The sequence below is a fragment of the Esox lucius genome, chromosome 8 (genome assembly GCF_011004845.1).
Source record: "Esox lucius isolate fEsoLuc1 chromosome 8, fEsoLuc1.pri, whole genome shotgun sequence".
Lineage (NCBI taxonomy): Eukaryota > Metazoa > Chordata > Actinopteri > Esociformes > Esocidae > Esox > Esox lucius.
Window position 1 is genome coordinate 5614245 of NC_047576.1, and position 21817 is coordinate 5636061.

Consider the following 21817-nt stretch of genomic DNA (forward strand, 5'->3'; position numbering starts at 1 on the left):
AACAGAGGTGGAAACAGTAAATGGGTAAAATGGCCAACAGCAACTCAGCTGGGCTGTAACAATGTATCATCTGTGTGTAATTTGACAGTAGGCCCATTGACGTCCAAAATACCCGAATATCAACGAACCGAATGTATGTTAAACCATAGTTGACTTGTAAATGACCCCTGAAATCTCTACAATCTGCTATGTAGGTTCACTCCGTAAACGTCCCTGACAGAAGTCCTGTCCAAAAGCGGAAGACAGAAGCTGAAATTCTGGTCTCACAACACCTCCGACAGACGCAGCCGGGCGAGTTAAGCACATACTGTAGGAAGCAAAGCAAGCCATGCATGCAGTCCCTGTTAACCATCAACGTTCAGCCGCAACCCAAGCCCCAACGTCAGCCTCCGACCCACAACAGCTCAGCGACGAACACACATACAGAGGAGCGATAGGGAGCGAGAGAGAGAGAGGAGCACAAAGATACCTTACATTCCCTCACATTTCCTCATGAGGTATAGAAGGAAACCAAAGAAAATGAAGCAAAGGAGGACCAAGAGAACCATGAACCACAGTGGAAAACGATGGGAACTGAGTGATGGATGGATGAATAGTGTGTTTTAAAATGGAATAAGTGGACAGAGAAATATAGATCCTACAGGTAAAGGACCGGGAGATAGGTTATATATCTGAACAGAAGCAGAGTGGGATGTGATATAAATCATATACCTAGGCATGTCCGAATCAAGAAACTGTCTGCAAAAACACAAAACAACATTCTGTTAGCGGAGGCGACTTTAGGGAGAAGAATGTCAGCAGCAGTATCAGCATGTTGTCCCTTAGTGATGACCTCACAGGCTCTGGTGTTGGTCCTTTGTGATGACAAGCAAACCCATGTCTGAAGAAGGATTTTTTACACTTAGTGGGAAAAGGTTATCAGCAAAAGCAGTGTGGTTAAACCAAGAGCGGAGGTCAAGAGCGAAATATATTAATACAAAATTGAGAGTGTTATCACTAGAAAACAACATTTATTTTACAATACATATTCGAACCAGAAGTATTGGTTTATAAATTAACATGGTGAGCTCTTCCAGCATGATGCAATGCTTCAGAGAGTTGGTTGGGATGCTTAATGAGTTTGGGTGAGTTAGTTGTGATGCTTTGTGATGCTTGGTGACTGAGTGAGATAGTTATGATGCTTAGTGAGTTTAGGGGAGTTAGTAGTGCTGCTTGGATTAGATGAGTTAGTTGTAATACAATGAGTTTTGGTGAGTTAGTTGTATTGGTTAGAGTGAATGAGTTATTTGAGATGCTTAGTTATTATGGGTGATTAGGTTAGTAGTCATGCTTAGTTAGATTGAATGATTCAGTTGCAATGTTAAATTAGTTTGTGGGAATTAGTTGTGCTACTTAGTAGTTTGGGTGAGATAGTTTTGATTATTTGTTATTTTGGGTGAGTTAGTTGTAATGCTTATTAAATATGGATGAGTTAGTTGTGTTGCTTAAAACGGTTGACATAGTTATAATTCTTAATGAGTTGGGATAAGTTGCTTCATGTTACGTCAGTGTGTTTTGGTGAGTTAGTTGTGTTGCCTAGACTGGATGATTTAGTTGGGTTGTTAAAATGTTTTAAGAGAATTCAATGTGATAGTGAGTCTGGTTGAGTTACTTGCTTACTGAGTTTAGATTAGTTGTGATGCTCAGTGAGTTTGTGTGATTCGCCTGTGAAGCTCACTGTGTTTGAGTGAGTTGTGTTGCTTAGTTAAATTGGTTGAATTAGCCTTAGCATGGGTTTTTTGTTGCATGTATTGTGTCATTACCAGCGCACAGTGAATGTATATCCGTATATCTAACTAGGATCAATGACATGGTTAGAAACTAGCCTTTCTCCATATGGTTCAATGGATTATGGATGTATGAGAGGATGGCAAGTGAGTTTAATCATAGTTACCACTAGGAACTATGAGATAACCCTGGAAAATATTCTGATTGGTTGGTTAACAATGTACTCCATAGCATGAATGACCCCACTATGGTGATTCACATCAGCCCAATTTGATTTACATTCCAGAGTTTTCAGAAAGTGAACCACTTCAGCTGCAATATAAAGAAGTCCACCATTTAAAAGCTTTGCAGAGATCTGGAATCGGCGCTTCCCGTGTACTTCCTCAATTGACTTTTGGAGGCGTGTGAGCGGACATGGCGTTAGTGGAATAGTAAGTGGAGAAGGGTGGAGCTTAGCAATAGGATGGCGATGAGTGTGAAGGTCAAAGACCAGAGGTGAGGATGACACTGTGACCATGGCAACAGGCAACATGGAGACAGTCTGGTGGCTGAGAATGACGGACAAAGCACAGCAGCAGAAGGACTAGAGGTGACGTAGCATCCATCCTAATAAGCAGAGTGTTGTTGAAGACGGACCGCTAACCACGCGTATTTCTACCGGCCTACAGAAATCCCACGGGAAGGACTGATGACTGCGGCGCAGTCAAAGGGATCGATCGGGATTTGTTTGCTTTTTTTCTCCCCCGAATATCTGGGGGTTTCCTCGTCTGCCGTGTCCTAACACTGATCACGTGACCTCCTTTCGTCTAGGCTGACCCAACCACACCTTGTTTTGCTGAGCAAACCGTTTTTTAAAGGGTCTGTTAATCGTTCAGGATGCATGTGTCGACCGTGCAAGCTTCAAGCATTCAGAGCCTTGGCTTCCGCCTGCCTGCGCTGTGGGAACCATGCTTTAGCCCGGGTGCAGTGTGTCATCAACCCATGCAGCACGTCTGTCTGAAGCGCTCCTGACTGAACCCCAAACGGCAGTGTTCCCTTAGTAGCACACTACTTTTGAAAGGCGGCATGTCAAAAGTAGCCCACCGGGAAGGGAATAGGGTGCCATTTAGTTTTGGAGAGCGCAGATTGTACTCCTCTGGGACGGGGTGGATGGTGGCTAGTTGGGTGGGGGGTGATCCAATTAGTGTTAAGAGACGGAGAGACACAGATTCCCCTGGGTGAGAGGATGTCTCCGTAACACCTCTAAGCCTGCGCTTAACACAGGCTAATGTTAGCGTCTCCTTGTGGGCTGTGCATTTAGAGTTTTGAATTCCTAGTGAGGACGCTGAATTCAAAGACAGAGAGAAACACGATAAAAACGAAGCATTGTCGGGATATCAGTGGGCTTCATTTGGTTATGAGGTTAACGTAGCATTTTCAGAACTTTAAAGAAAGGTTAGCTTCCACGCTTCAGTGAAATGTCATTTTATACATCCAACGAAATTACAATTGAAATGTTGCATGTTATTTATATAATGTACAAACTTTACACTGTCAAATCATATATAATCTAACAAATGAAAAAATTAATTGCCACCGATTTCTTCATTATATTATATGGCTCCATTCTGGAGTCACACCATGACAAGTCAACGGGGGAGTCACACTATGACAAGTCAACGGGGGAGTCACACTATGACAAGTCAACGGGGGAGTCACACTATGACAAGTCAACGGGGGAGTCACACCAGTGTAAGACAACGGGGGAGTTACACCAGGGTAAGACAACGGGGGAGTCACACCATGACAAGTCAACGGGGGAGTCACACCAGGGTAAGACAACGGGGGAGTCACACCAGGGTAAGACAACGGGGGAGTCACACCAGGGTAAGACAACGGGGGAGTCACACCATGACAAGTCAACGGGGGAGTCACACCATGACAAGTCAACGGGGGAGTCACACCAGGGTAAGACAACGGGGGAGTCACACTATGGCAAGTCAACGGGGGAGTCACACCAGGGTAAGTCAACGGGGGAGTCACACCAGGGTAAGACAACGGGGGAGTCACACCAGGGTAAGACAACAGGGGAGCTATGTGCGGTTGGGTCCCTATGAAGGCATACGTACCTGTCCTCTTGCGTGGGCCTCACACACCCGGCCGACAGGATGTTGAGAGAGAGGATGTTGGGGTCTACGATGGCGTCATCCCCCTCCGGGGTGTTACGGATACGCCCTAGAGAGGAGAAGGAAAAGGGAAGGAGAAAAAAGGGGGAGCAGAAGAAGCAATAGGAGGAGAACTATGACTGGTGTGCTCATGGTTGTAGCCCTATGGTCGGTAGCATGGGAGGCTGGTGACAGGAGGATGGGTAGTGATGCCTGGAGTGGAATAAATGGAATGGAATCAAACACGGAGACCTTGTGTGTGTGTGTGTGTGTGTGTGGTGTGTTTCATGCCATTCCAGTAATTCTGTGTCAGCCATTGCAATGAGCCCATCCTCCCTAATGATGCTCTTTCCCTGTGGTGACCGGCTGGCTAGACTCACCCACAACCAGCTCCCTCACATCCTTCCACACAATGTCTCCACCTGTCTCATGAACGATTGTCACAGTGATTCTCCTCTGGATACCCTGGGCGAGAGAGAGAAACACGTTGTAAGCTCACTGGTGTGACCAGCACAAAACATGAAGTCCAGTTGCAGTACAAATGATGACTTATTTGAACTTTGACTTCCTGAACGGCTTACCTGGTGAAGCATGAATGTCCCATGACAGGGCATGTTGCCCCTATGGTCCACTACAGCAGGAATGTAGCTGTGGGACACAGAAGCAACACTCCATCACTCTACCACACAGTTCCAAAAACCACATTGATTTCACATCACAGCAGCCTCTCCTTTATGGATGACACTGATGCTGGCTCTGATTTTGTAAAAAAAAAAAAAAAAAACTGAAAACAACGTAAACTGTCTGTGAATCAATACAACATTTGGACCGTGTTATTACAGTTCCGTTAAAACAGGGCCTATTGATTAGCCATGTCTGTTGAGGTGAAACTGAGACCCTGTGGCTCTGATCAGCTCCAGTCATCTGGGGAAGAAGTGCTGTCGATCGTCTCCCCGTTCCCACAAACTGGCTGTGGGTTTGTTTCCCACTGGGGGGGCTGGTTGAAGTGTTTGACAATTACTGCACTTAGTCAGTTTATTTCCACCCTGGGCAAGACAATAGGGTCTGGTTTCAATGAACGACTCTCCTGGCGACTTTGCTAGTGGAAGGGGAAAAAAATGTCCAGGCGAGTCCTCTTCAGAGACAGACGACTCCCCAAAACAAATCACAAGGTGGACTCAGATATCCACCACCTTCATTTCATATTTTCCAAGAGGTCAAGGCGAAGCTGTTCCTCTGTGCCAAAACAGCCCGTCTTTGAAACCAGACCCTACACTGCAGACCAAAGTGAGTTGTTAGGGTGTGCTCCTGGTTACTGGGCTGTTGCCTAAGGCCACGTTATAAAGACGTTCTGTTGTGATGTCCGTGAAATTAAGAGCACACGAAGGACACACGCAACTCTGCAACCTGTCGTCCGAGAATCTTCCCGAAAGAATACTCACTCTCCGTTGGCCTCCAGCTCGCAGATCTCAAAGAACACCATGAGGTCGTACTTGCAGTGGCAGGGACCGGCTGAAGGGCGCATCGGGGCGGTGAGCTTGGTGGCAGGGACTACGGGGACAGAAGGACAGGAGGGTTACCGCCATGCAGGCCCCCTCTCCAGTATCAGAGGACAGAGGGGGGGGGGGGAAGCTGTGGAGGGGAGAGGGCTGAAAAAGAGAGGGATTCAGAGATGTGCCAGGAGAGAAAGAGGAGAGGAACGGCTCGGAATAGTCCTGCGATGGGGACAGGCGTGACTGGATGGACACACAGCCCAGTGAGTGGCACGGTCATCCTTTAGTTCTAAGTGAGGACGCCACCATGATATTTGTGTCTACATAAAAGGAAAGAATCCCATGGAAAGAGTCTGAAATATTGAGTTACTAGGTAGGCCAGGTGCTGAGAAGGAATAGGAGAGAGTTTGTGAATGATCAAACACATGCGCTGAAGCCAAGTGACATCTATGTAGTTGTTTGCTATAAAGGATTTGTTGGAGCTGATAAAAAAAAAAATCCAAAGAGTTGTTCAGGAGGAGATCACAGAAGGAAATAACTGTAGGAAAAATCCACAAAACAGTAGCCATTACACACAGTGAGACACGACGAGAGAGACACATCTGAGGAAAATCCCAGAAAAACAACCTGCACATTTTATATCAGCTGGTCCAAATTCAAGAAGTCTTTGTCTGATTTGTTGTTGATAACAGGACTAAGGAGCACTCATTTATGAATATCTATTTGGTATTGTAGTGATTAAAAAAGAAAAAAATCTGTCCTGTATATACGAATTACAATGTAATATTTTGTAAAAAAAAATGTGTGTGATGAAAACTGATAAAATGAGAAGCTAGTTTCAGGGATTCTCATTGGCCCAGCCACGCAGATAGTAACCAACCCGGTTTCTGGGCTCTTATAACCGAATATATAGAGAGGGGCGGGGCTGGCAGACTAGGTGTCTCCTCCCCCTCCAGGAGAAAGGAGGCGGCCAATCCAGCAGCAGACAGGGCGTGGCCTGACAGAGAGTCTACCAATGCCCCATTGAACACCTCTGGGACCAGATAGCGAATCAGCTCCAGCGTCTTCTCTCGGTCAGGGGGCGTGTCATCGTCCGCTGCTTTACAGTCATACGTACAGTAACAAGCACTCAGCAACATTGACATTACACAGTAAACCGCAGCCATAAAGTGTGGTATACCAAATTAACAGCACTACCATGGTGACATCAACACACTGGACATCTGCACAGTCACAAACCCCTAATCAGGGACACTCAGCCATTCCATGTATTTGATCTATTCTAGAGCTAACACCTGAATGGATTTGTCAACTGACCATCAATCCCTTGATTAGGAGAATCAGGTGTGGAAGTTCAGGGCTAGAACAAAACTGTACCAAGTCTGCGAGTCCCTGAGGAGAGGTCTGAAAACCGCTGGCACGGTACGAATACTCTCAGAGTCATGAACATAATGTAAAGTAGTGTAGCTTCACATTTACACACAAAATGAAAGCATTTATTTCCTTTTGTTTTTTAAATCTGTTCGTCAACTTGCAGAATAACAAATATCAAGTTCCTGGTTGCTTACCTGGCTTGGAAAGAGGCATGACTTTGGGGAATTGCCTTCTGCAGGGACGCAGGGGGCTGTGGGGGAAAGACAGGCAGGGAATGTCATGACCACATGAGACCAGACAAACGTCACGATTGGACCGTGCATTTCTGTGTGATAACTGGTATTATTGTGAACAGGACAATCCCAAACAGCCTTGGTGTCAATTCTGTTTAATTGAGTTTGTTTCAATTGAATTGACTGGAGATGCCCAAAACCCTGACACCAACTATGTCCTGACTGTTGCATTGTCAACAAACTTGCCTGTTGCCACCAATTTATTGTCAAACCACTTCACAGAAGACAGTACCGAGTTGTGTACCTGATGAGGTCCTTGCAGAGCGGAGGGAAAGGTTGCTTCTGGTAGTGACCAAACACCTCAAACACAATGGGCTGAGTCTTGATATACTCCACAAAGGACTTGGTGACCTCTACAGCGATCTGTTCAAACAATAAAAAGGCATTAGCTGGAAACAACAAGATACATCAGACAGTCAAACAGCAGATGTCTTCTCGCTTGGTGTTCCATGCGAAACTCTTTACGGACGCTCACATTCTGCACGTGGTAGAAGCCCAGAGGAGGGCCGCGGCCTGTGTTCTTCAGCGGCTCCGTGGAAAAGGCCTCGTCATGGCGGTGGATAAAACTGAAGCAAAAAGACAGTGACTGTCATTCGCTCTGTAAAATGGCTGAAAGGCATACAGATCCGATCAGGCTTACCAAGAAAAAGAAGAGGAGGGATTAGAAGCAGCAGAATAAGAACACAGAGAACAAGGTGTGGCAGATGGCTAGGGGGTTAGTGGGATAGCGGGTACGTTTTAAGGCCAGTTACCAAAATGTCACTTGTCAGAATCCCTTATCGAACAAGGTGGACCATCTGTCAGTGGGACTTGGGTGTGGCACCTAACCTAAATTGCTCATGTAAGTAGCTCTGGAGAACAGCGCATGCTAATTAGATAAAAGAATAACAAAAAAAGCAAAAACAAAGACTTTATAACTTACTTGAACTGGCAGAAGATGTCTGCGTACTCTGCAGAGATGCTTGAGGCCTGAAGGACAGTCACTCTGAAGGTGAAGACGTTACCAATCCTCAGGTGCTCCAGAGCCTCATCCTGACCCACTCCCTCCAGGCTGGCCTTCAGCGGGCTCTCCAACTCATCTAGACTGGCTACAATGCGAGGGAGTAGAAGCATGGCATTATATAAAGAGCCATCGGGCATAGTGTACTGATTCTGTACCACACTAGCCAACACCTTCACTTAAGCAACATGGTGTAACATCATGAACATTCTACCTAACCAATGTACAGAATACATTAGACTGTACACACATTCAGGCCGAACCCTCATACAGACATGACCACACTGGCAAGACACTCCCCCACAGACAAGACACGCCCCCACAGACCAACTCAGGGTTGTGTACAGACAGTCCCTCTCTGGAAACAGGTTGATGACACCACAACGGCTGAGAGACGAGACAGCCAGTGGTCGTTACCCGCACATGTGTTGTTGTTGACCTCATCGGCTGAGGGTTCCATCCCCGAGTTCTGACCCTCCCCCTCCACAAAACGAAGCTCCTCCTGGGAGGCGCCGATACGGGACAGACCAATGGGGCACGACTCAGCCTGGAACTGACCGTAAAGGACAGGGTACAGTTAGCAGTGCCAGGCTATGTAGTCACCGATCAGCCACAAGACAGCGTACAGTTAGCAGGGCTACAGACTAGGCGCTGAACGTTCGCACAGCTAAGGGAGTTAACTACGACTGTTAGCTAGCTAAAACCAGCGTGAAACAATGTCTCCCCAGTGTTTCTGCGGAGCAGACGTACTTTCTCAAACTCCCGATCCTCGAAGGAGATCTTGGCTGTTCCAGACTGGCGGACGCCGGAACCATAGTCCGGGGCTTCCTCGTCAGCTGGAGGGAAACACAAAACGCCTTCACTTCACTTCCTCTAGAAGTCAAACTCAGCCTGCCCCAGTTGAATCCTACCAGGCCCATGGCCATGCGGATCTTACCGAGAAACAGATCAACACACTGGGTCTGTGCTTCAGTTCTGTAGACATTCGCTAGTGTTTTGTTTCACCGGTTAATTGATTCATTGGTTGATTGGCTGTTAGTGTGTAGTGGGGGGGTGGGGGGGGGGGCACCTGAGGTCCTGACCTTACCTGAGATCGCCTGTACAGCAACTCGGAGGAATCCTTTGACCTCTCCCTTCTCACTGACAACAGCCACGCGATGCACCAAAGGCACAGGGTAAAGCAGGTTACTCAGGTACACAAAGGCCCTGTGGAGGAAAGTGAGAGAGAGAGAGAGAGAGAGAGAGAGAGAGAAGAGAGAGACACAGAGACAGAGAGAGAGAAGTAGAGGAAGAGACAAAAATAAAAAAGAAAGGAGAAAGAGAGTGGTTGAATGACAGAGAAAGAAAAATGTTTGCGTACCATCAGGGGGCCTAGAGACACCAGGTCATATGACAACAGACAGTGACACCAGTGTCACACAGTAACACAACACAGGACTGGACTAACACAACACCAAGCTGCAAAGCAACCAAAGAGAAGCCGGGACTGGTCTGGACTGCTTTAGCGACGGTCACGGCTGCCCTTCACTAGAGCACCTATAAGGGTGCCAGTTGTGTTTTTAGTTTTGTTTTCGAGAGCTTGGTGAGGCTAAGGAGCATGTTGTATTTAAGGTGAAACCATCTCTGTCTGTCACACCATTCAATACCAAGCAGTGTAAATAAACTAAGTTAAGACAACTGACCAGAGCATGCTATTACTATAAACTACTGGATACATCCCTTACAGCAAATCGACAGTACAATGAAACCACTATGGCTTCACTATCCTATATACACTTTATTGTTGTATAACAATAGGATCATGAACTGAACTCTATGTGATTTTGCGGAATACACAAATGTAGTTTGTGAATAATAGAAATAGAGGGGGAAGTATACCTATTTTCACATGGGATCTTCATTTTGACTTCTGTGTTTTTAGTCGGTCCCCAGTTATTTTGGGATATTTTGATTTTCTACAGTCAAAATTGCATATTACTGGCATCACTTTTATTAAAATACAACTGTACAAACAGTATAAAGTGCTCCAAACACTGCAAAGCAACTCATTAACTGAAAATGATTTTGAGGATCACCTACAAGTCCTGAAGAGTGACAATGAGGCCCAATAGAAATGGGTGAACTGCCACTTTTCATTGACTGAATTGCATTTTGTTGAAGGGGGGTGCATCTCGTGAAATAGTCTGGTTTGTGGGACACTGTTTCTGGAGGTATTATCTCTATGGAAACTTACTGTAGGTCTGTGGTTTTTGCAGTCATGGACCACATTTCCCAAAATGGAGTGGATAGACATTTGGGGATAGAGGTGTGGTAAAAGGGGAGGTTTACGACAAGATTGGTGAGGTGCAAAGAAGGCATGGTCAGGAAAAATGGCGAAAAAAATAAATGCAGATCTTTTGGGTTCTCAGCTCAAATGAATTTGAAAAAAAAAAAAACAATCAAGCAGAAATCATCATAACACGGAACAAGGCTAGAAGCTTGAACCAACGGCCGACATCTTGAAATGTGTTACGTCCAAAAAAATAAGAAAAAATATGACAGCATTAATAAACAAATAAACCCTTTACCACAAGAGGTTGGGTACTGGTTTGTGCAAAAGAAGTGGGAGCCAATTCTCATGTAAAATTTGACACAAAAAAAAGGTTCAAAATAAAGAATATTGTGCTCGGGCATGCCTAAAAGAGACAGCTGCAGTAGAAACCAGCTCTTTCATCTTGAGATTTTGAGATTTATCGCTTTCTGGATCAGTTGTTTCAGATAAATTGATGGTTTAACCATTTGATCATTCATTTATACTTATTATCAAGACAATATTCGTGGGTGGGTGCTGTCCGTGGTATACAAAAACAGATATGAGACATGTCCGTGTTTCAGATGGTGCCCCCTTACAAATAAATGTATTATGTTTGTGTTTTAGACCGACAAAAAGGTTCCACGTGTTAGGCAGTCATTGTGAAAAGCTTGGATTTTAACTTCAGCAATGTGGCATGGATTGATCGGCTAACATGTTCAAGATAGGGCCATGTCAACTTGTAACAATGACCAGGGTGGGGGTTCATTCTAATTAAATTCTAGTCAATAAAAAAAAGGTGACTAAACTTAAATTCAACGTTTAGCTAACTGAAAAGCGTTGGCGTTGACATTAAGTATATCAGCATACTTCCCAAATTGACTGGATTTGAAATGGAACAACACCTGGCCCAGAGAAGGGGCCCCCATCCCACATTTACTGTACTGTGTACACATCCAGACATGATGTGATAGTAGGAAAGAGCTTGAGGTATGTGTTCACAAAGTCCTTCTAGATGAGATTCAAAGGTATGAAAATGATAAAAGCGTATAAGCCCCGAAATGTCTAGAAATGTATTTCAGTATTAGATGGGATAAGAATGATGGAGTCATTTTCTACTGTGAGGTTTTTAGGAAATACGAAAAACCATTTAGAAGAAGCCTTTTTCTTTGAAGAGTGACATTTCTCCCTCACAACTCAGGCAGTGTTGACTTGAGAAAGCTAGACAGTGTAAGTCAGAGCACTAACAGCTAGAATTATCGGGAAGTACCCCTACTGTCCTGTTTCGTGAAGGGGTAGGTTGGCTGGTAGGGCCTATGTCAGAACAGGGAGATCATAGAAGGGCTGGCTAGATTACCTAAACTGAGTAGGAGATCTATGGTAGCTAAATATGTAGGACTAACCAAGGACATCGATCCCTCAGAATTCACTACAGGCTGAGGCAAGAATGCATGTGACTGGTGAACCAAACAGCAAGCATGAGTTGGATGTCAGTAAGACATAGAATTATAGATGAGGTTTGCACCATAAAAGGCCAGTAACACAGGTAGTTTCAGAACTAGTAGGCTAAGAGCCTTGGCTGGAACGGCTAGCGGGATGTGAGGCGCAGTGTTGAGTTATACGAGTGACTCTAGGTTTGTCTAGTTTGTCTCTGATCTCTCTATTGGGTAGCCCCAGCCAAAATGATGTCACTCCCCATAACGTGTTCTCACACTACAGTTAAAGTCTGCCAGACTGGACTGCCCCTTACAGTTGTAAACTAGTTTAGGTCAATCGAAACGTTGGCAGCCTGGTTGCCACAACAGAGACAAAAACTCCATCAAGTTTTCATATTGTTCCTATGTTTTGATTTCCTGCAGTTCCCCTAACCTGTGAAGGCATGGGTGTGGTGTGGATGTCTGTGCACGCACTGTGTGTGCGCGTGTTTGTGTGTCTGCCACACCTGCGAGTGTTCCCGGGAAGCGGTGGAGGAAACCCTGCGCGTCTCTGCGTGAAAGAGCTACTTTCCTCCCCCAGCATGCTCCTGAAACCTCACCAACCTTCCCACTACACTGAATAACGGAGATCGCTCATAAAAGGGATCCAGGCCTTCGCCGGAGCTGCCTCGACGCAGCGCTCCCTCATCATCATCATCCTCCTCCTCCTCATCATCCTCATCATCATCCCCGAGCTCCGAACACGGGTCGTCCAAAAAGATATCATCGTCCAGATCCTCCAACTCCTCCCCGTCCTCCTCCTCCCCTCCTCCTCCTCCTCCGCGCCTCTCCAGCCGAGCGTCTGCCAGCTCAGTTATCTCAGACGTGGAGGGGGTGGGGGAGGGGGTGGGGTCACTCATGCGCTCTGTCATGCATGCGTTGAATAGGGGGTTGCTGGTAGACGCAGCCAGAAACATTGGAACGTGGTTAGTTAGTGGCCTACAACAAGACAGATAGAAACACACACTGGCAGGTTACATCTACAGATGTCGGATCGTTACTGGATCGCTCGTCTCTGCTGTCGGGGGGATATTTCAGCACGGCAGGAAATGCATAGTCAGTAACGTTTGTATTTGAACTGGTTTTCCAATTGGGATCCCACATCTGTAGACGGGCGAAAAAGAAAGGGGACCAGCTGCCGGGGGTGCTGTAGAAAACCACGGTCGTGTTCACTAGGCACAAAATAACCAGTCCAGTGTTCACCGGTCCAAAACGGAAACAAGGTCCGAAACAGAAGGAATCGAGGAGGTACAACAGCGTGAACGTTTCGCTACCCTGTGGTGTAATGAACATGACCCTGGCTCCCTCCAGGTTTCAGGCAGAAGGCGTCGCGACGGATCTGGCCGGTCGACACACTTCGGTCAACAGTCAAGGACTGCTGTTGTTTCCCTGCTTTAATGGACGTGGTTGTCAGGCCTCTCCTCAGGAGCCCCCAGCTGCTCAGTGTAGCTGATGTATTTTGGAGTCCGTCTTTAAGCTTGCCAACTAGTCATCAAGACGATGTTAAATGTGTGAAGAGGTCCTCACCCCCCCCCTCCCACCCCCACCCCCCCATGCATTCCAACACCTCAACGGGCTGCATCGCAAAAGCCTTTCTTCCAATTAAGAGCACCACTTTTGACCAGGGCAAACCCAAAAGGTGTGCCCTCATCGGGGAATAGGGAGTCGCTTTGGAGGAAGGGCTGAGTATGGTGATTTCGTCACACGCCTCAGATGTTCTAACTAATCATGGGGTTCATGTGGGGCTCATGTGTGGTCCCCTGCCGTGACTAGACCATGCTGTCTGACCATGCTCTCCCCGGGGTTCTGGCGCGGGTTACCTGCCGACCAGACGGAACCAGGGGAATCGGTCGTAGAAGGGGTCCCCTCCGGTCATGACATTCTCACAGTCCTCGATGGAGTTGTTCGGGACCTCCGCGGCTCTGTCGTACATCTCTCTCATCAGCTCCAGACGCTGCCTGCAAGGGGCCCCAGGCAGAAACACTCAGAGACAGGACAAGGAGACGTGACACAGGAAGGTTTGGTTTTTGGCTTTTGATGTGTTATTATTGTACTTTTTGAACTTTTGACCTGATAGAAATAGAATCACCCCTGATAATGTGTCGCAATGTCCAGAATGAATGTAGTAGAATGTATTATTTTACAAATACTACTCCTATGACTTCTCCTTCTACTACTCCTAACGTGGACTACAGAACAGGACGTGGCAGAATGATTACCTGAGTTTGTCCAGGGTCCAGTAATGTGTAGCGCTGTTTTTCTGGTCCTGCACCTCCACAGCCACAATGGTTCTGGGGAACGGCCGGGTGGCCCGGTCTTTGGCGGCCTCTGGGGGCAGCAGGTCAGTGGGGAGCGGGGAATACAGGGTGTCTGTCAGCAAAACAAACTGGAACTGCACCTGGGGGACGGACAGACAGACACGACAGAAGAGTTTGTACAACACAGAGCCTCGAGACCTTTCCTGTCGGAAGCAACAGGAACAAGTGTCTCAAAAGCCCGACCCTGTCTGTCCCCCCAGAGCAGGGCTACATCGATGCGTCAAAGAATCTCAGCCAAAACAAACACAACATACGATAAACACTTCTGCGGTGACAGACATGAAGGACTTTCTCGAACCTTCTTCTTGAGTTCTACACTGATGGCGTTGGCCTCCTTGAGGAAGATGGCGTTCCCCCACAGCAGGTCTCTGAGAGAAGTGAACTGGTAACACCTCCACTTCCGAAAGCCCCACAGGGCCAGTTCCATCTCCCGCTCCGTCCATTGCACTGTGGGGCAGAGGAGCGGCAGCAAGGTGACCACACACCCAGGCCAGGAAGACCTACATTACATGCTGAACGTTGAAGGACATGCCACAGCGGCATAGTTTGACAAACAAAGCGTTGTCCATTTGTTCTGGACTTGATGAGTAATTATTGTTGATGCGTGTACAGTGCGTGGAGTACTTTATTTTGATCAGCGATCATAAACCCAAAACATGTCATGAATTGACTTACCTTCCTCCTCAGGCTCCTCCTCTTCCTCTGCTACTGCCTCTGGATAATATCGGTCCACCTGTTTTTGAAGGGCTTCTAGCTTGCTCTCATAATCCTGTGGAGATTGTGATCAGACTTCACTATAATGTGTTTCTGACTCAATTCCACTTAATTCTGTAAAACCACATTTGAACAGACGCAGGGGGCTTTGTTCCTGTGTCTCACCAGTCTCTGCTGCTCCAGAAGGTTATGGGTCTCCTCCCTCTCTTTACGATACTGATCTTCCAGCTCCTGAAGCCTGAAGAGAGACATAAGCACACAGCTAGCATCTGAACTCTCCCTCACACTGACGTGAGAACCCTCTCCTCTCTATTACATGAGAACTTGTCCTTAGGGCTGGGTGATTTGGAAGAAAACCCCTCTAACAAGAAATTCACTGAATTACCACAAATAGAATGATCTGTTTATATTTGGGATCTTCAATCAGCAGTTTGGGGAGCCCCGGGGGCCATGGAGCATCTGCAAAGGGTCCTTGGGAACCCAAAATTATTCATTTAAATTATTGTTATGATTATGAACATAATTGTGTTTTTTGACTTGTGAAAATGTGAAAACGCAAAAAAAAACAAAAAACAACAATTCATCTTTCTAGAGCTACTGTAATCTAGCTTCTCTCTGCTAGTCTCCAGACGTCTTCAGTCTGTAGACCCAGGCCTCTCCTCGTTCTAGGTCTCTCACCTCTGGTCCATCTCCTGCTTCATGTCGATGCCCTGCTTGTCCAGCAGCTCCCTCTGGGCGAAGGCCCAGTCCATTGGTTCCACGGGGGTCTCTGCGCAGGGAGTCCTCTCCCGCTCCTGGCGCGCCTGCTCTGGGTGGTTGAACCGGAACACGTGGCTCTTACCCAGGATGATGCGGTTCCCTGGAGGAAGGGGTTGGATTCGGGAAGCACATTAGCTACCCGGGCTCGGGTGGTGTGGCCCGTGTTTGGCATCGGTCGGGCGGATGCAGAGGAAGGCCCGGCTATGTCCCAGACTAAGCCTGGTCTGTGTGACCCAACACCTTGCACCTACCGACACGAGTGCATTTGCACTCTACATTTTAGTTACTATCCAGACGCAAGAGGGGACCGAAGAGAACTGAAATATAAGAGTGTGTTTACACTGCAACAGTTTTATTTAGATAAACGAGACTTGATGGCCGATTTGCTTTCTGAGATGTGTTTATGGCTTTTGAGGTAACGTGGCACCCTTTCCCGACAGATCCCCGCAGCTACCTAAAGACGGCGTCTCGCGTTCCCAGTGTGTGGGAGCGGAATGAGAGGCGAAGTCGTGTTTTGTGAATCCTCCCGGCACCATAAACAGAGCCAGAAATAAAAGCATCACCACAGCGGCACTGAAACAGTTGACCAGCTACAGCGCTTCACGTTACCATGGAAACAACATGGTCGATCGAGTTGTCTTCCAGGTGAGCAGTCGGGCCAAAGCGCCCGTTTCATCGGATGGTGTAGCAAGACGTTCCCGTTGCTGGAAAGACTCTGAAATTCTATTCATTCGACTCGGTTAAATTCACAACAACTGATCTAGTCATATTAGGCTCTTAGTGAGAGAGGTGGAGACAGAGGTGGAGAGAGAGGAGGAACAGGGAGAGACAAAGAGGGAAAGAGAAAGAGAGAGGAACACCGAGAAAATGCGGGGAGAAAAAAGGGAGGGAAAGAGGGAGTGTGACAGAGAAAGAGAGAGGATGGGTGGAGAGGGTGACAGGGTGACGGAGAAGCACTACCCCACCTGATTTGAGGACGGTCGGCTCAGTGACCCTCTTCCCATTGACATAGGTCTCCGCTCCTTCACACGGTTCCAGGACGACAGCTGCCGGGGAGGGACGAGAGACGGGCATGAAGCGGGAACACGCCAGGCACAACAACAGCCCCCGCTTTGAAATCAGAGCAAGTCCCTCTTCGAAAAAAATAACAGAGTGCTGCGAGAGAAAGAGAGAGAGTCGCCAGATCGACCCCCCCCCCCGCCCGCTGCGACCCCCCCGGCTCACCTTCCCCCGTGGGTCCCGTGGTGGAGGTGAAGGTGCAGTGCTCGTCCTGGATGAAGTGACCGCTGAGGACGATGTCCTGCCTGCTGCTGGCATCCACCCGGCCCACCCTGGGAACACGGTTGCGAAAGCATTGGGGGCCCGGCCACGAAACGCAGCCACATCGGGAACGTGAACGTTGGATGAATGAAAAAGGTCCTTACCTGGTGATGCCGTCTTTGATGTAATACAGAAGGCACTCTGACATCAGTGGGTCCTCGTTTAGATTCACCAGGTGAGGAGTCTAAACCAGGAAGAGGGGGGTGGGGGTGGGGGGGGATTCATTAATTCAACTCATCTGTTATTCAATTAGCTGTCATTTACCGGCTGCCTTCACACTTGTGAGGACTTAAACTGTACATTGTGCCGGATGACCGCATCTGCTGCATCACTTACATGTTCATTTAAATCAACACATCACATTTAAAGGGACCTATTCAAACCAATCACATTTAAAGTGAGCAAAAACACCCATGCATGCATAGATCTGGCGTAAGTAGAGAAACGATGATGACACCCATGCATGCGCTGATCGGTCGCAAGTAGAGAAACGAGGATGACATGGCCAAAATCGCACCATCAATCCCGGTTTAGCGCACTACTTTTCACCGGGAAACACGAGGATTAGGGTGCCATTTTGGAACGCATTGAAAAATTCACTCTTCAAGAAAATGAGCGAGTTGAAGAAATCCAAAGAGCAAGACATCCTGTGGATTGGCAGCGTGAGTCATTTATACCCATCAAACACCAGCTGGCAAACTGGCAAATGCTGCCACAGATCTTCCTAAATGTAGTCACAAGCATATTCCGAGTGTTTGCGTTGCTGTGTTTACATTTCCCTGTTTCTTTAAGCACAGCGAATCCTAATGTCGCTGTTTGCTGTGAACAGTGAAGTGGATTAAGACAGAGGACTGGGTAAATCCGAGTCCTCTTTAGACAACGAGACTGAACGAAAAGGGAACAGCTGGTTGACCTGTTCCTCGGCTGGAATGCCCATAGCTAATATCATACAGCAATCAGGGGCTAATTAGAGTGACAGAGACTAATGAACACCGTCTGACATGGTAGATGGAGGGGATACCAGGGGGCATACAGCTGCTCCCCAAAGTGTCGACTCCCTCTGCCCCATTCTTCCATTTGGCAGAAATGAAGGGCGGGGTAGGTAAGCTGGGTCCGCGTTTCAGAGCATTTCCAAACGGGCTGACAAACGGCCAGATTGGACACGCCCTCTATTTTTAAGGCAGGGAGGTTTGACGTTGATGAAGGAAATGATTTGGCAATTTGGGTGATTTGTGTTACCATTATGATTTAAAAAGGAGCCAAACAACTATGTGACTATCAATGCCAAAATGTCACAATTTCTGTGAGGGTATGAAAACGTATGAGCACGTATGTACCACAGCCCTACCCTCCATTTTAGGAGGTGCCCTGTTGCCAATGGATGGAGGGAAACATTTTTTAAATATTTTATACACATTTGCTGCACAATTTTACATAATTCTATATATTTCCACACACTTTCCCAAAGGGCAAAGAGAATATGTTGCCATTGACCGGCTACAAACTGAAGCCTTTTGGGAAGGATTTCTGTCCCAAAGCAAAGGTTCTGGATTTTATTTTAAACAAGCCCTTTTTCTACTTCGATAGTCAGACTAATTTGTGGATAAGAAGTTAAAGGTCTGCAAACTTGCATTACCAGAATGATTACTGCTCCAATAGACTTACAGTCATTGCGCTAATGCTAGTTGGCAACTTCCTCCAAACTGAAGGCAGCAACATAAAAATTGGTGTCCCTGAGTTTCTGACCCGAAGAAGTAAACGGCTGTTGCCAAAATTCCCAACTAGAGGAAACGAGTTAAGAGTTAAGTCAGAAAGATCTTTAAAGGTTTCAGTGTAGAGAAGCACTCAGAGAGGAGGAAACTCCACAGAGACCAACCTCGTTGGGTGAGAACAACCCCACCGTGTCAATGAACACTGCTTCAGGCTTTCTGCTCTGCTGTGCTGACGAGGAGGGCTTCAAAGTAAATCAACATCAGGGCATCAAGTGAAAATAAAGATGATACTCTAGACCTGCACCCGATGAGGAGTGTGAACCCCATAGCTGCTTCCTCTGCAGCAACTTGTTCAATGAATGCCATCCCTCCTCACCTTCTTGGGGGAAAACACTCCAACTGTCCCTCCATCTTCCCTCATGGCTACACCCATCTCAGCCAGCAGGGCCTCTCTGTGGAGACAACACTATATTTAACGGCAGTATTTATAACCCTGCTACAGAAAGATCCCAAAACAACAGTGTTCAATCTTTCTGGCCCCTTCTAGTGCTGAGGGCAGTAAGTGACAAGCTCACCTCTCCATTCTAATGGCTTCGGTTCGACGAAGTTTCTCTTCCCACGTTTCATTAAGCTCGGCGATGATTTTCTCGGTTTCCTGACAGTTGAAAAGAAACAAAAAAAAAACTTTGTTTTAGAATCAGGACATACGCACCACAACAATACGTGATGCGTTCACTCAGGGCTTAATGGTTTTCACAGAATAACGACACACGGAGCGACCAACCAACGAATCGCTGTTCTGTTCACCTTGAGTCTCTCAATGGCCTCCTCACTGCCAGGGCTGAACATGATGCGGTCGTGGAGGCTGGCAATAGACCCGGCCCGACTGGACAGAGCGGACAGGGAGGGGGAGGGACTCATCCCCGTCATGGCATTGGTCACTGTGGAGAGATCATCCTTTTGACTGACAGCTTGGCGATTATTGTTATTGTTCTTGAAATCGGATAGGTCTGTCGGGGGGGGGGGGGCACAGGAAACAAGGGAAAGCGGGACAGGAAGTGGGGATCGCGCAGGAACAGGGAGGTAGGAGAGTCGGGAGAGAAGCGGAGAGAAGCGGACAGAAAGGACGAGAAGGAAAAATAGAAAAAGAAGAACAAGACAGAAGAACACATATAGCTTCAGACTTCAACCGAAACACAAGCGATACTTGAACTGAGCAAGTAAGGACACAAAGAGAAAAATATTAAGCAGCCCATGTGTGAAGACAGCCTTACAAAAAGAACAAAAAATGTATGGCAGCACTTATACAACAGACAGAAAAACAGTAGGGGCTGAGCAGAAAGAAAAACATCTAACATTAAGCCATATCCAATTGATGCCATTAAGCTTCAAGCAAAGCATTACCAGTCAGTAGGTCATTCAGATTTCTTTGAACTCAACCCAAGTCATCCGTCTTGGAATCCACTTTGTGAAGATTCACAGGTCAGTTCCCCACTGCATCATACCACATACACTGGTAGAGAACCACACTTTTCAATCTAAAGATGCCTACATCTACATCTACCACCAACTGTAAAAATGTAATTACTGATCCATCAGTTGCTGTAAAACCATCATCACTGATCCATCATCCACTGTAAAGCCTCATTACTGATCAACCATCAACTGTAAAACTGTCATTAACAATCCTAAAGTTACTACTAAACCCTCATCACTGATCCACTGTCAGCTGTAAAGCCTCATTACTGATCAACCATCAACTCTAAAACCACCATTACTGATCCATCAGTTACTGTAAAACCATCATCGCTGAGCCACCATCAACTAACTGGAAAGCCTCATTACTGATCAACTATCAACTGTAAAACGGTAATTACTGATCCACCATCAACTGTAAAACATGAGGTTAGGGTTAGAACCCTGGGTCCCTGAAGGATTAAGGTTATGGTTGGAATAAAGGCTAAGATAAGTGTAAGGGTTAGGGTTAATAATCTTTAGGGCATCTACAGAAACACTTTTCGTTCTCAAATTTACTCTTAGGAAATGGTAACTGTGCCAACAGATACTAACCATAGCCATTGTTTGGGGGATTTTGTGGTGTCCCCTTTTCGGCACAAGCTTCACATTAATTTTATGAGAATGTAGTGAAGGTTCACAACTTTTTGAGAATGTAGTGAAGGTTCCCCCAGTTTAAACGTTATCTTTCTCCTTCCCTGACTCTCCGCTAGGTGACACCGACCAGCAACAGAAAACCACCCCCGTCTAGGTCCTTTCCTTTTGCCACGGCCGGCAATGATGGAGCGATTCAAATTTCCAAAGCGCTAAAAAACATCTGTTAGGTAATACCTGCATGGAACCCAGCAGCTAATGGCAATGTCATAAAAACAGGCGAACTACCCAACTCCTCAGTTCGTACCTGATCCTTTTAAAGCCTCTGACTGTCCTGCCCATTAGACATTGTGATACCTGTCATAGCACCTCTGCATAGCTTCGGGTTAAGAGCAGCCAGTAGGGGGCGATATGTCCAGCTCGGTGTGACAGCATAGAGGCCTGTCTGCAGAGGGAATGGGAGCAGGCTGTGTTGTGACCTAAGCATACGGAATGAGGCATCCAGTCAACTGAACACAGAAACAGAATGAGACAGCCTTAAAGTGCCCAGGTCTTTACTCAGACACATCCATCTGGGGACAGTCTTCTAGTCAAATATTCAGTTCATCTGAAGGCATCAGTGCCTACTCTTTCTGACATAGGCAACATATTGTAGCCCACTGAGTCATATGTATCCAGATAGTATTGCCAATGTGGTCTGAAACTGAACATTCAAGAGTGACAGGTTTTACTTTCTAGGTTTTTTAAAAGTACTTTGTGCTTTACTGTTTCTCCAAGTAAGCGGAGCCGGCCAAGAAGAGTGAATGTCTCTTACTGAGAGACTGACTGAGTGACTGACTGACTGACTACCCCTTGTTAAATAGTGTAGTGGTTAGAGAATTGGACTTGCGAACTATAGGTCCCAAATTTGAATCTTTTCGCAGGCAAAGCAAAGTACACATTATGAATTATTCCATATAGATGAAAACGTTGCTGGCTAAAACCTCCAGTGACAACATTATAGTAAGCCTGAAATAAAACGTACGGTTTACGGCTATAGTGCGACTGTT

General features: G+C 46.7%; 1 protein-coding gene across 24 annotated transcripts in view; it reads right to left on the reverse strand.

Annotated features, from left to right (window-relative positions):
- kif1aa (kinesin family member 1Aa) overlaps nt 1–21817 on the reverse strand; it is a 64927-nt gene that overhangs the window by 13482 nt on the left and 29628 nt on the right. For 3 of the 24 annotated variants that reach the window (XM_034293765.1, XM_029121585.2, XM_034293763.1), the window contains 23 exons: nt 19467–19669; nt 19235–19314; nt 19036–19111; nt 17052–17131; nt 16852–16958; nt 16593–16673; nt 15547–15727; nt 15034–15106; nt 14830–14923; nt 14453–14601; nt 14056–14234; nt 13657–13794; nt 9159–9277; nt 8822–8907; nt 8489–8624; nt 7994–8159; nt 7547–7637; nt 7316–7434; nt 6973–7028; nt 5354–5462; nt 4493–4559; nt 4292–4376; nt 3876–3981 (listed from right to left, as the gene is read on the reverse strand). In XM_034293765.1, coding sequence (XP_034149656.1) covers nt 3876–3981; nt 4292–4376; nt 4493–4559; nt 5354–5462; nt 6973–7028; nt 7316–7434; nt 7547–7637; nt 7994–8159; nt 8489–8624; nt 8822–8907; nt 9159–9277; nt 13657–13794; nt 14056–14234; nt 14453–14601; nt 14830–14923; nt 15034–15106; nt 15547–15727; nt 16593–16673; nt 16852–16958; nt 17052–17131; nt 19036–19111; nt 19235–19314; nt 19467–19669 — 2581 coding nt within the window. Of the gene's footprint in view, nt 1–711; nt 739–3875; nt 3982–4291; nt 4377–4492; nt 4560–5353; nt 5463–6284; nt 6504–6972; nt 7029–7315; nt 7435–7546; nt 7638–7993; nt 8160–8488; nt 8625–8821; nt 8929–9158; nt 9278–12400; nt 12776–13656; nt 13795–14055; nt 14235–14452; nt 14602–14829; nt 14924–15033; nt 15107–15546; nt 15728–16592; nt 16674–16851; nt 16959–17051; nt 17132–19035; nt 19112–19234; nt 19315–19466; nt 19670–21817 lie in introns of all 24 variants that reach the window. The other 21 variants (XM_029121581.2, XM_029121583.2, XM_034293764.1 and 18 more) reach the window with 17 other exon arrangements.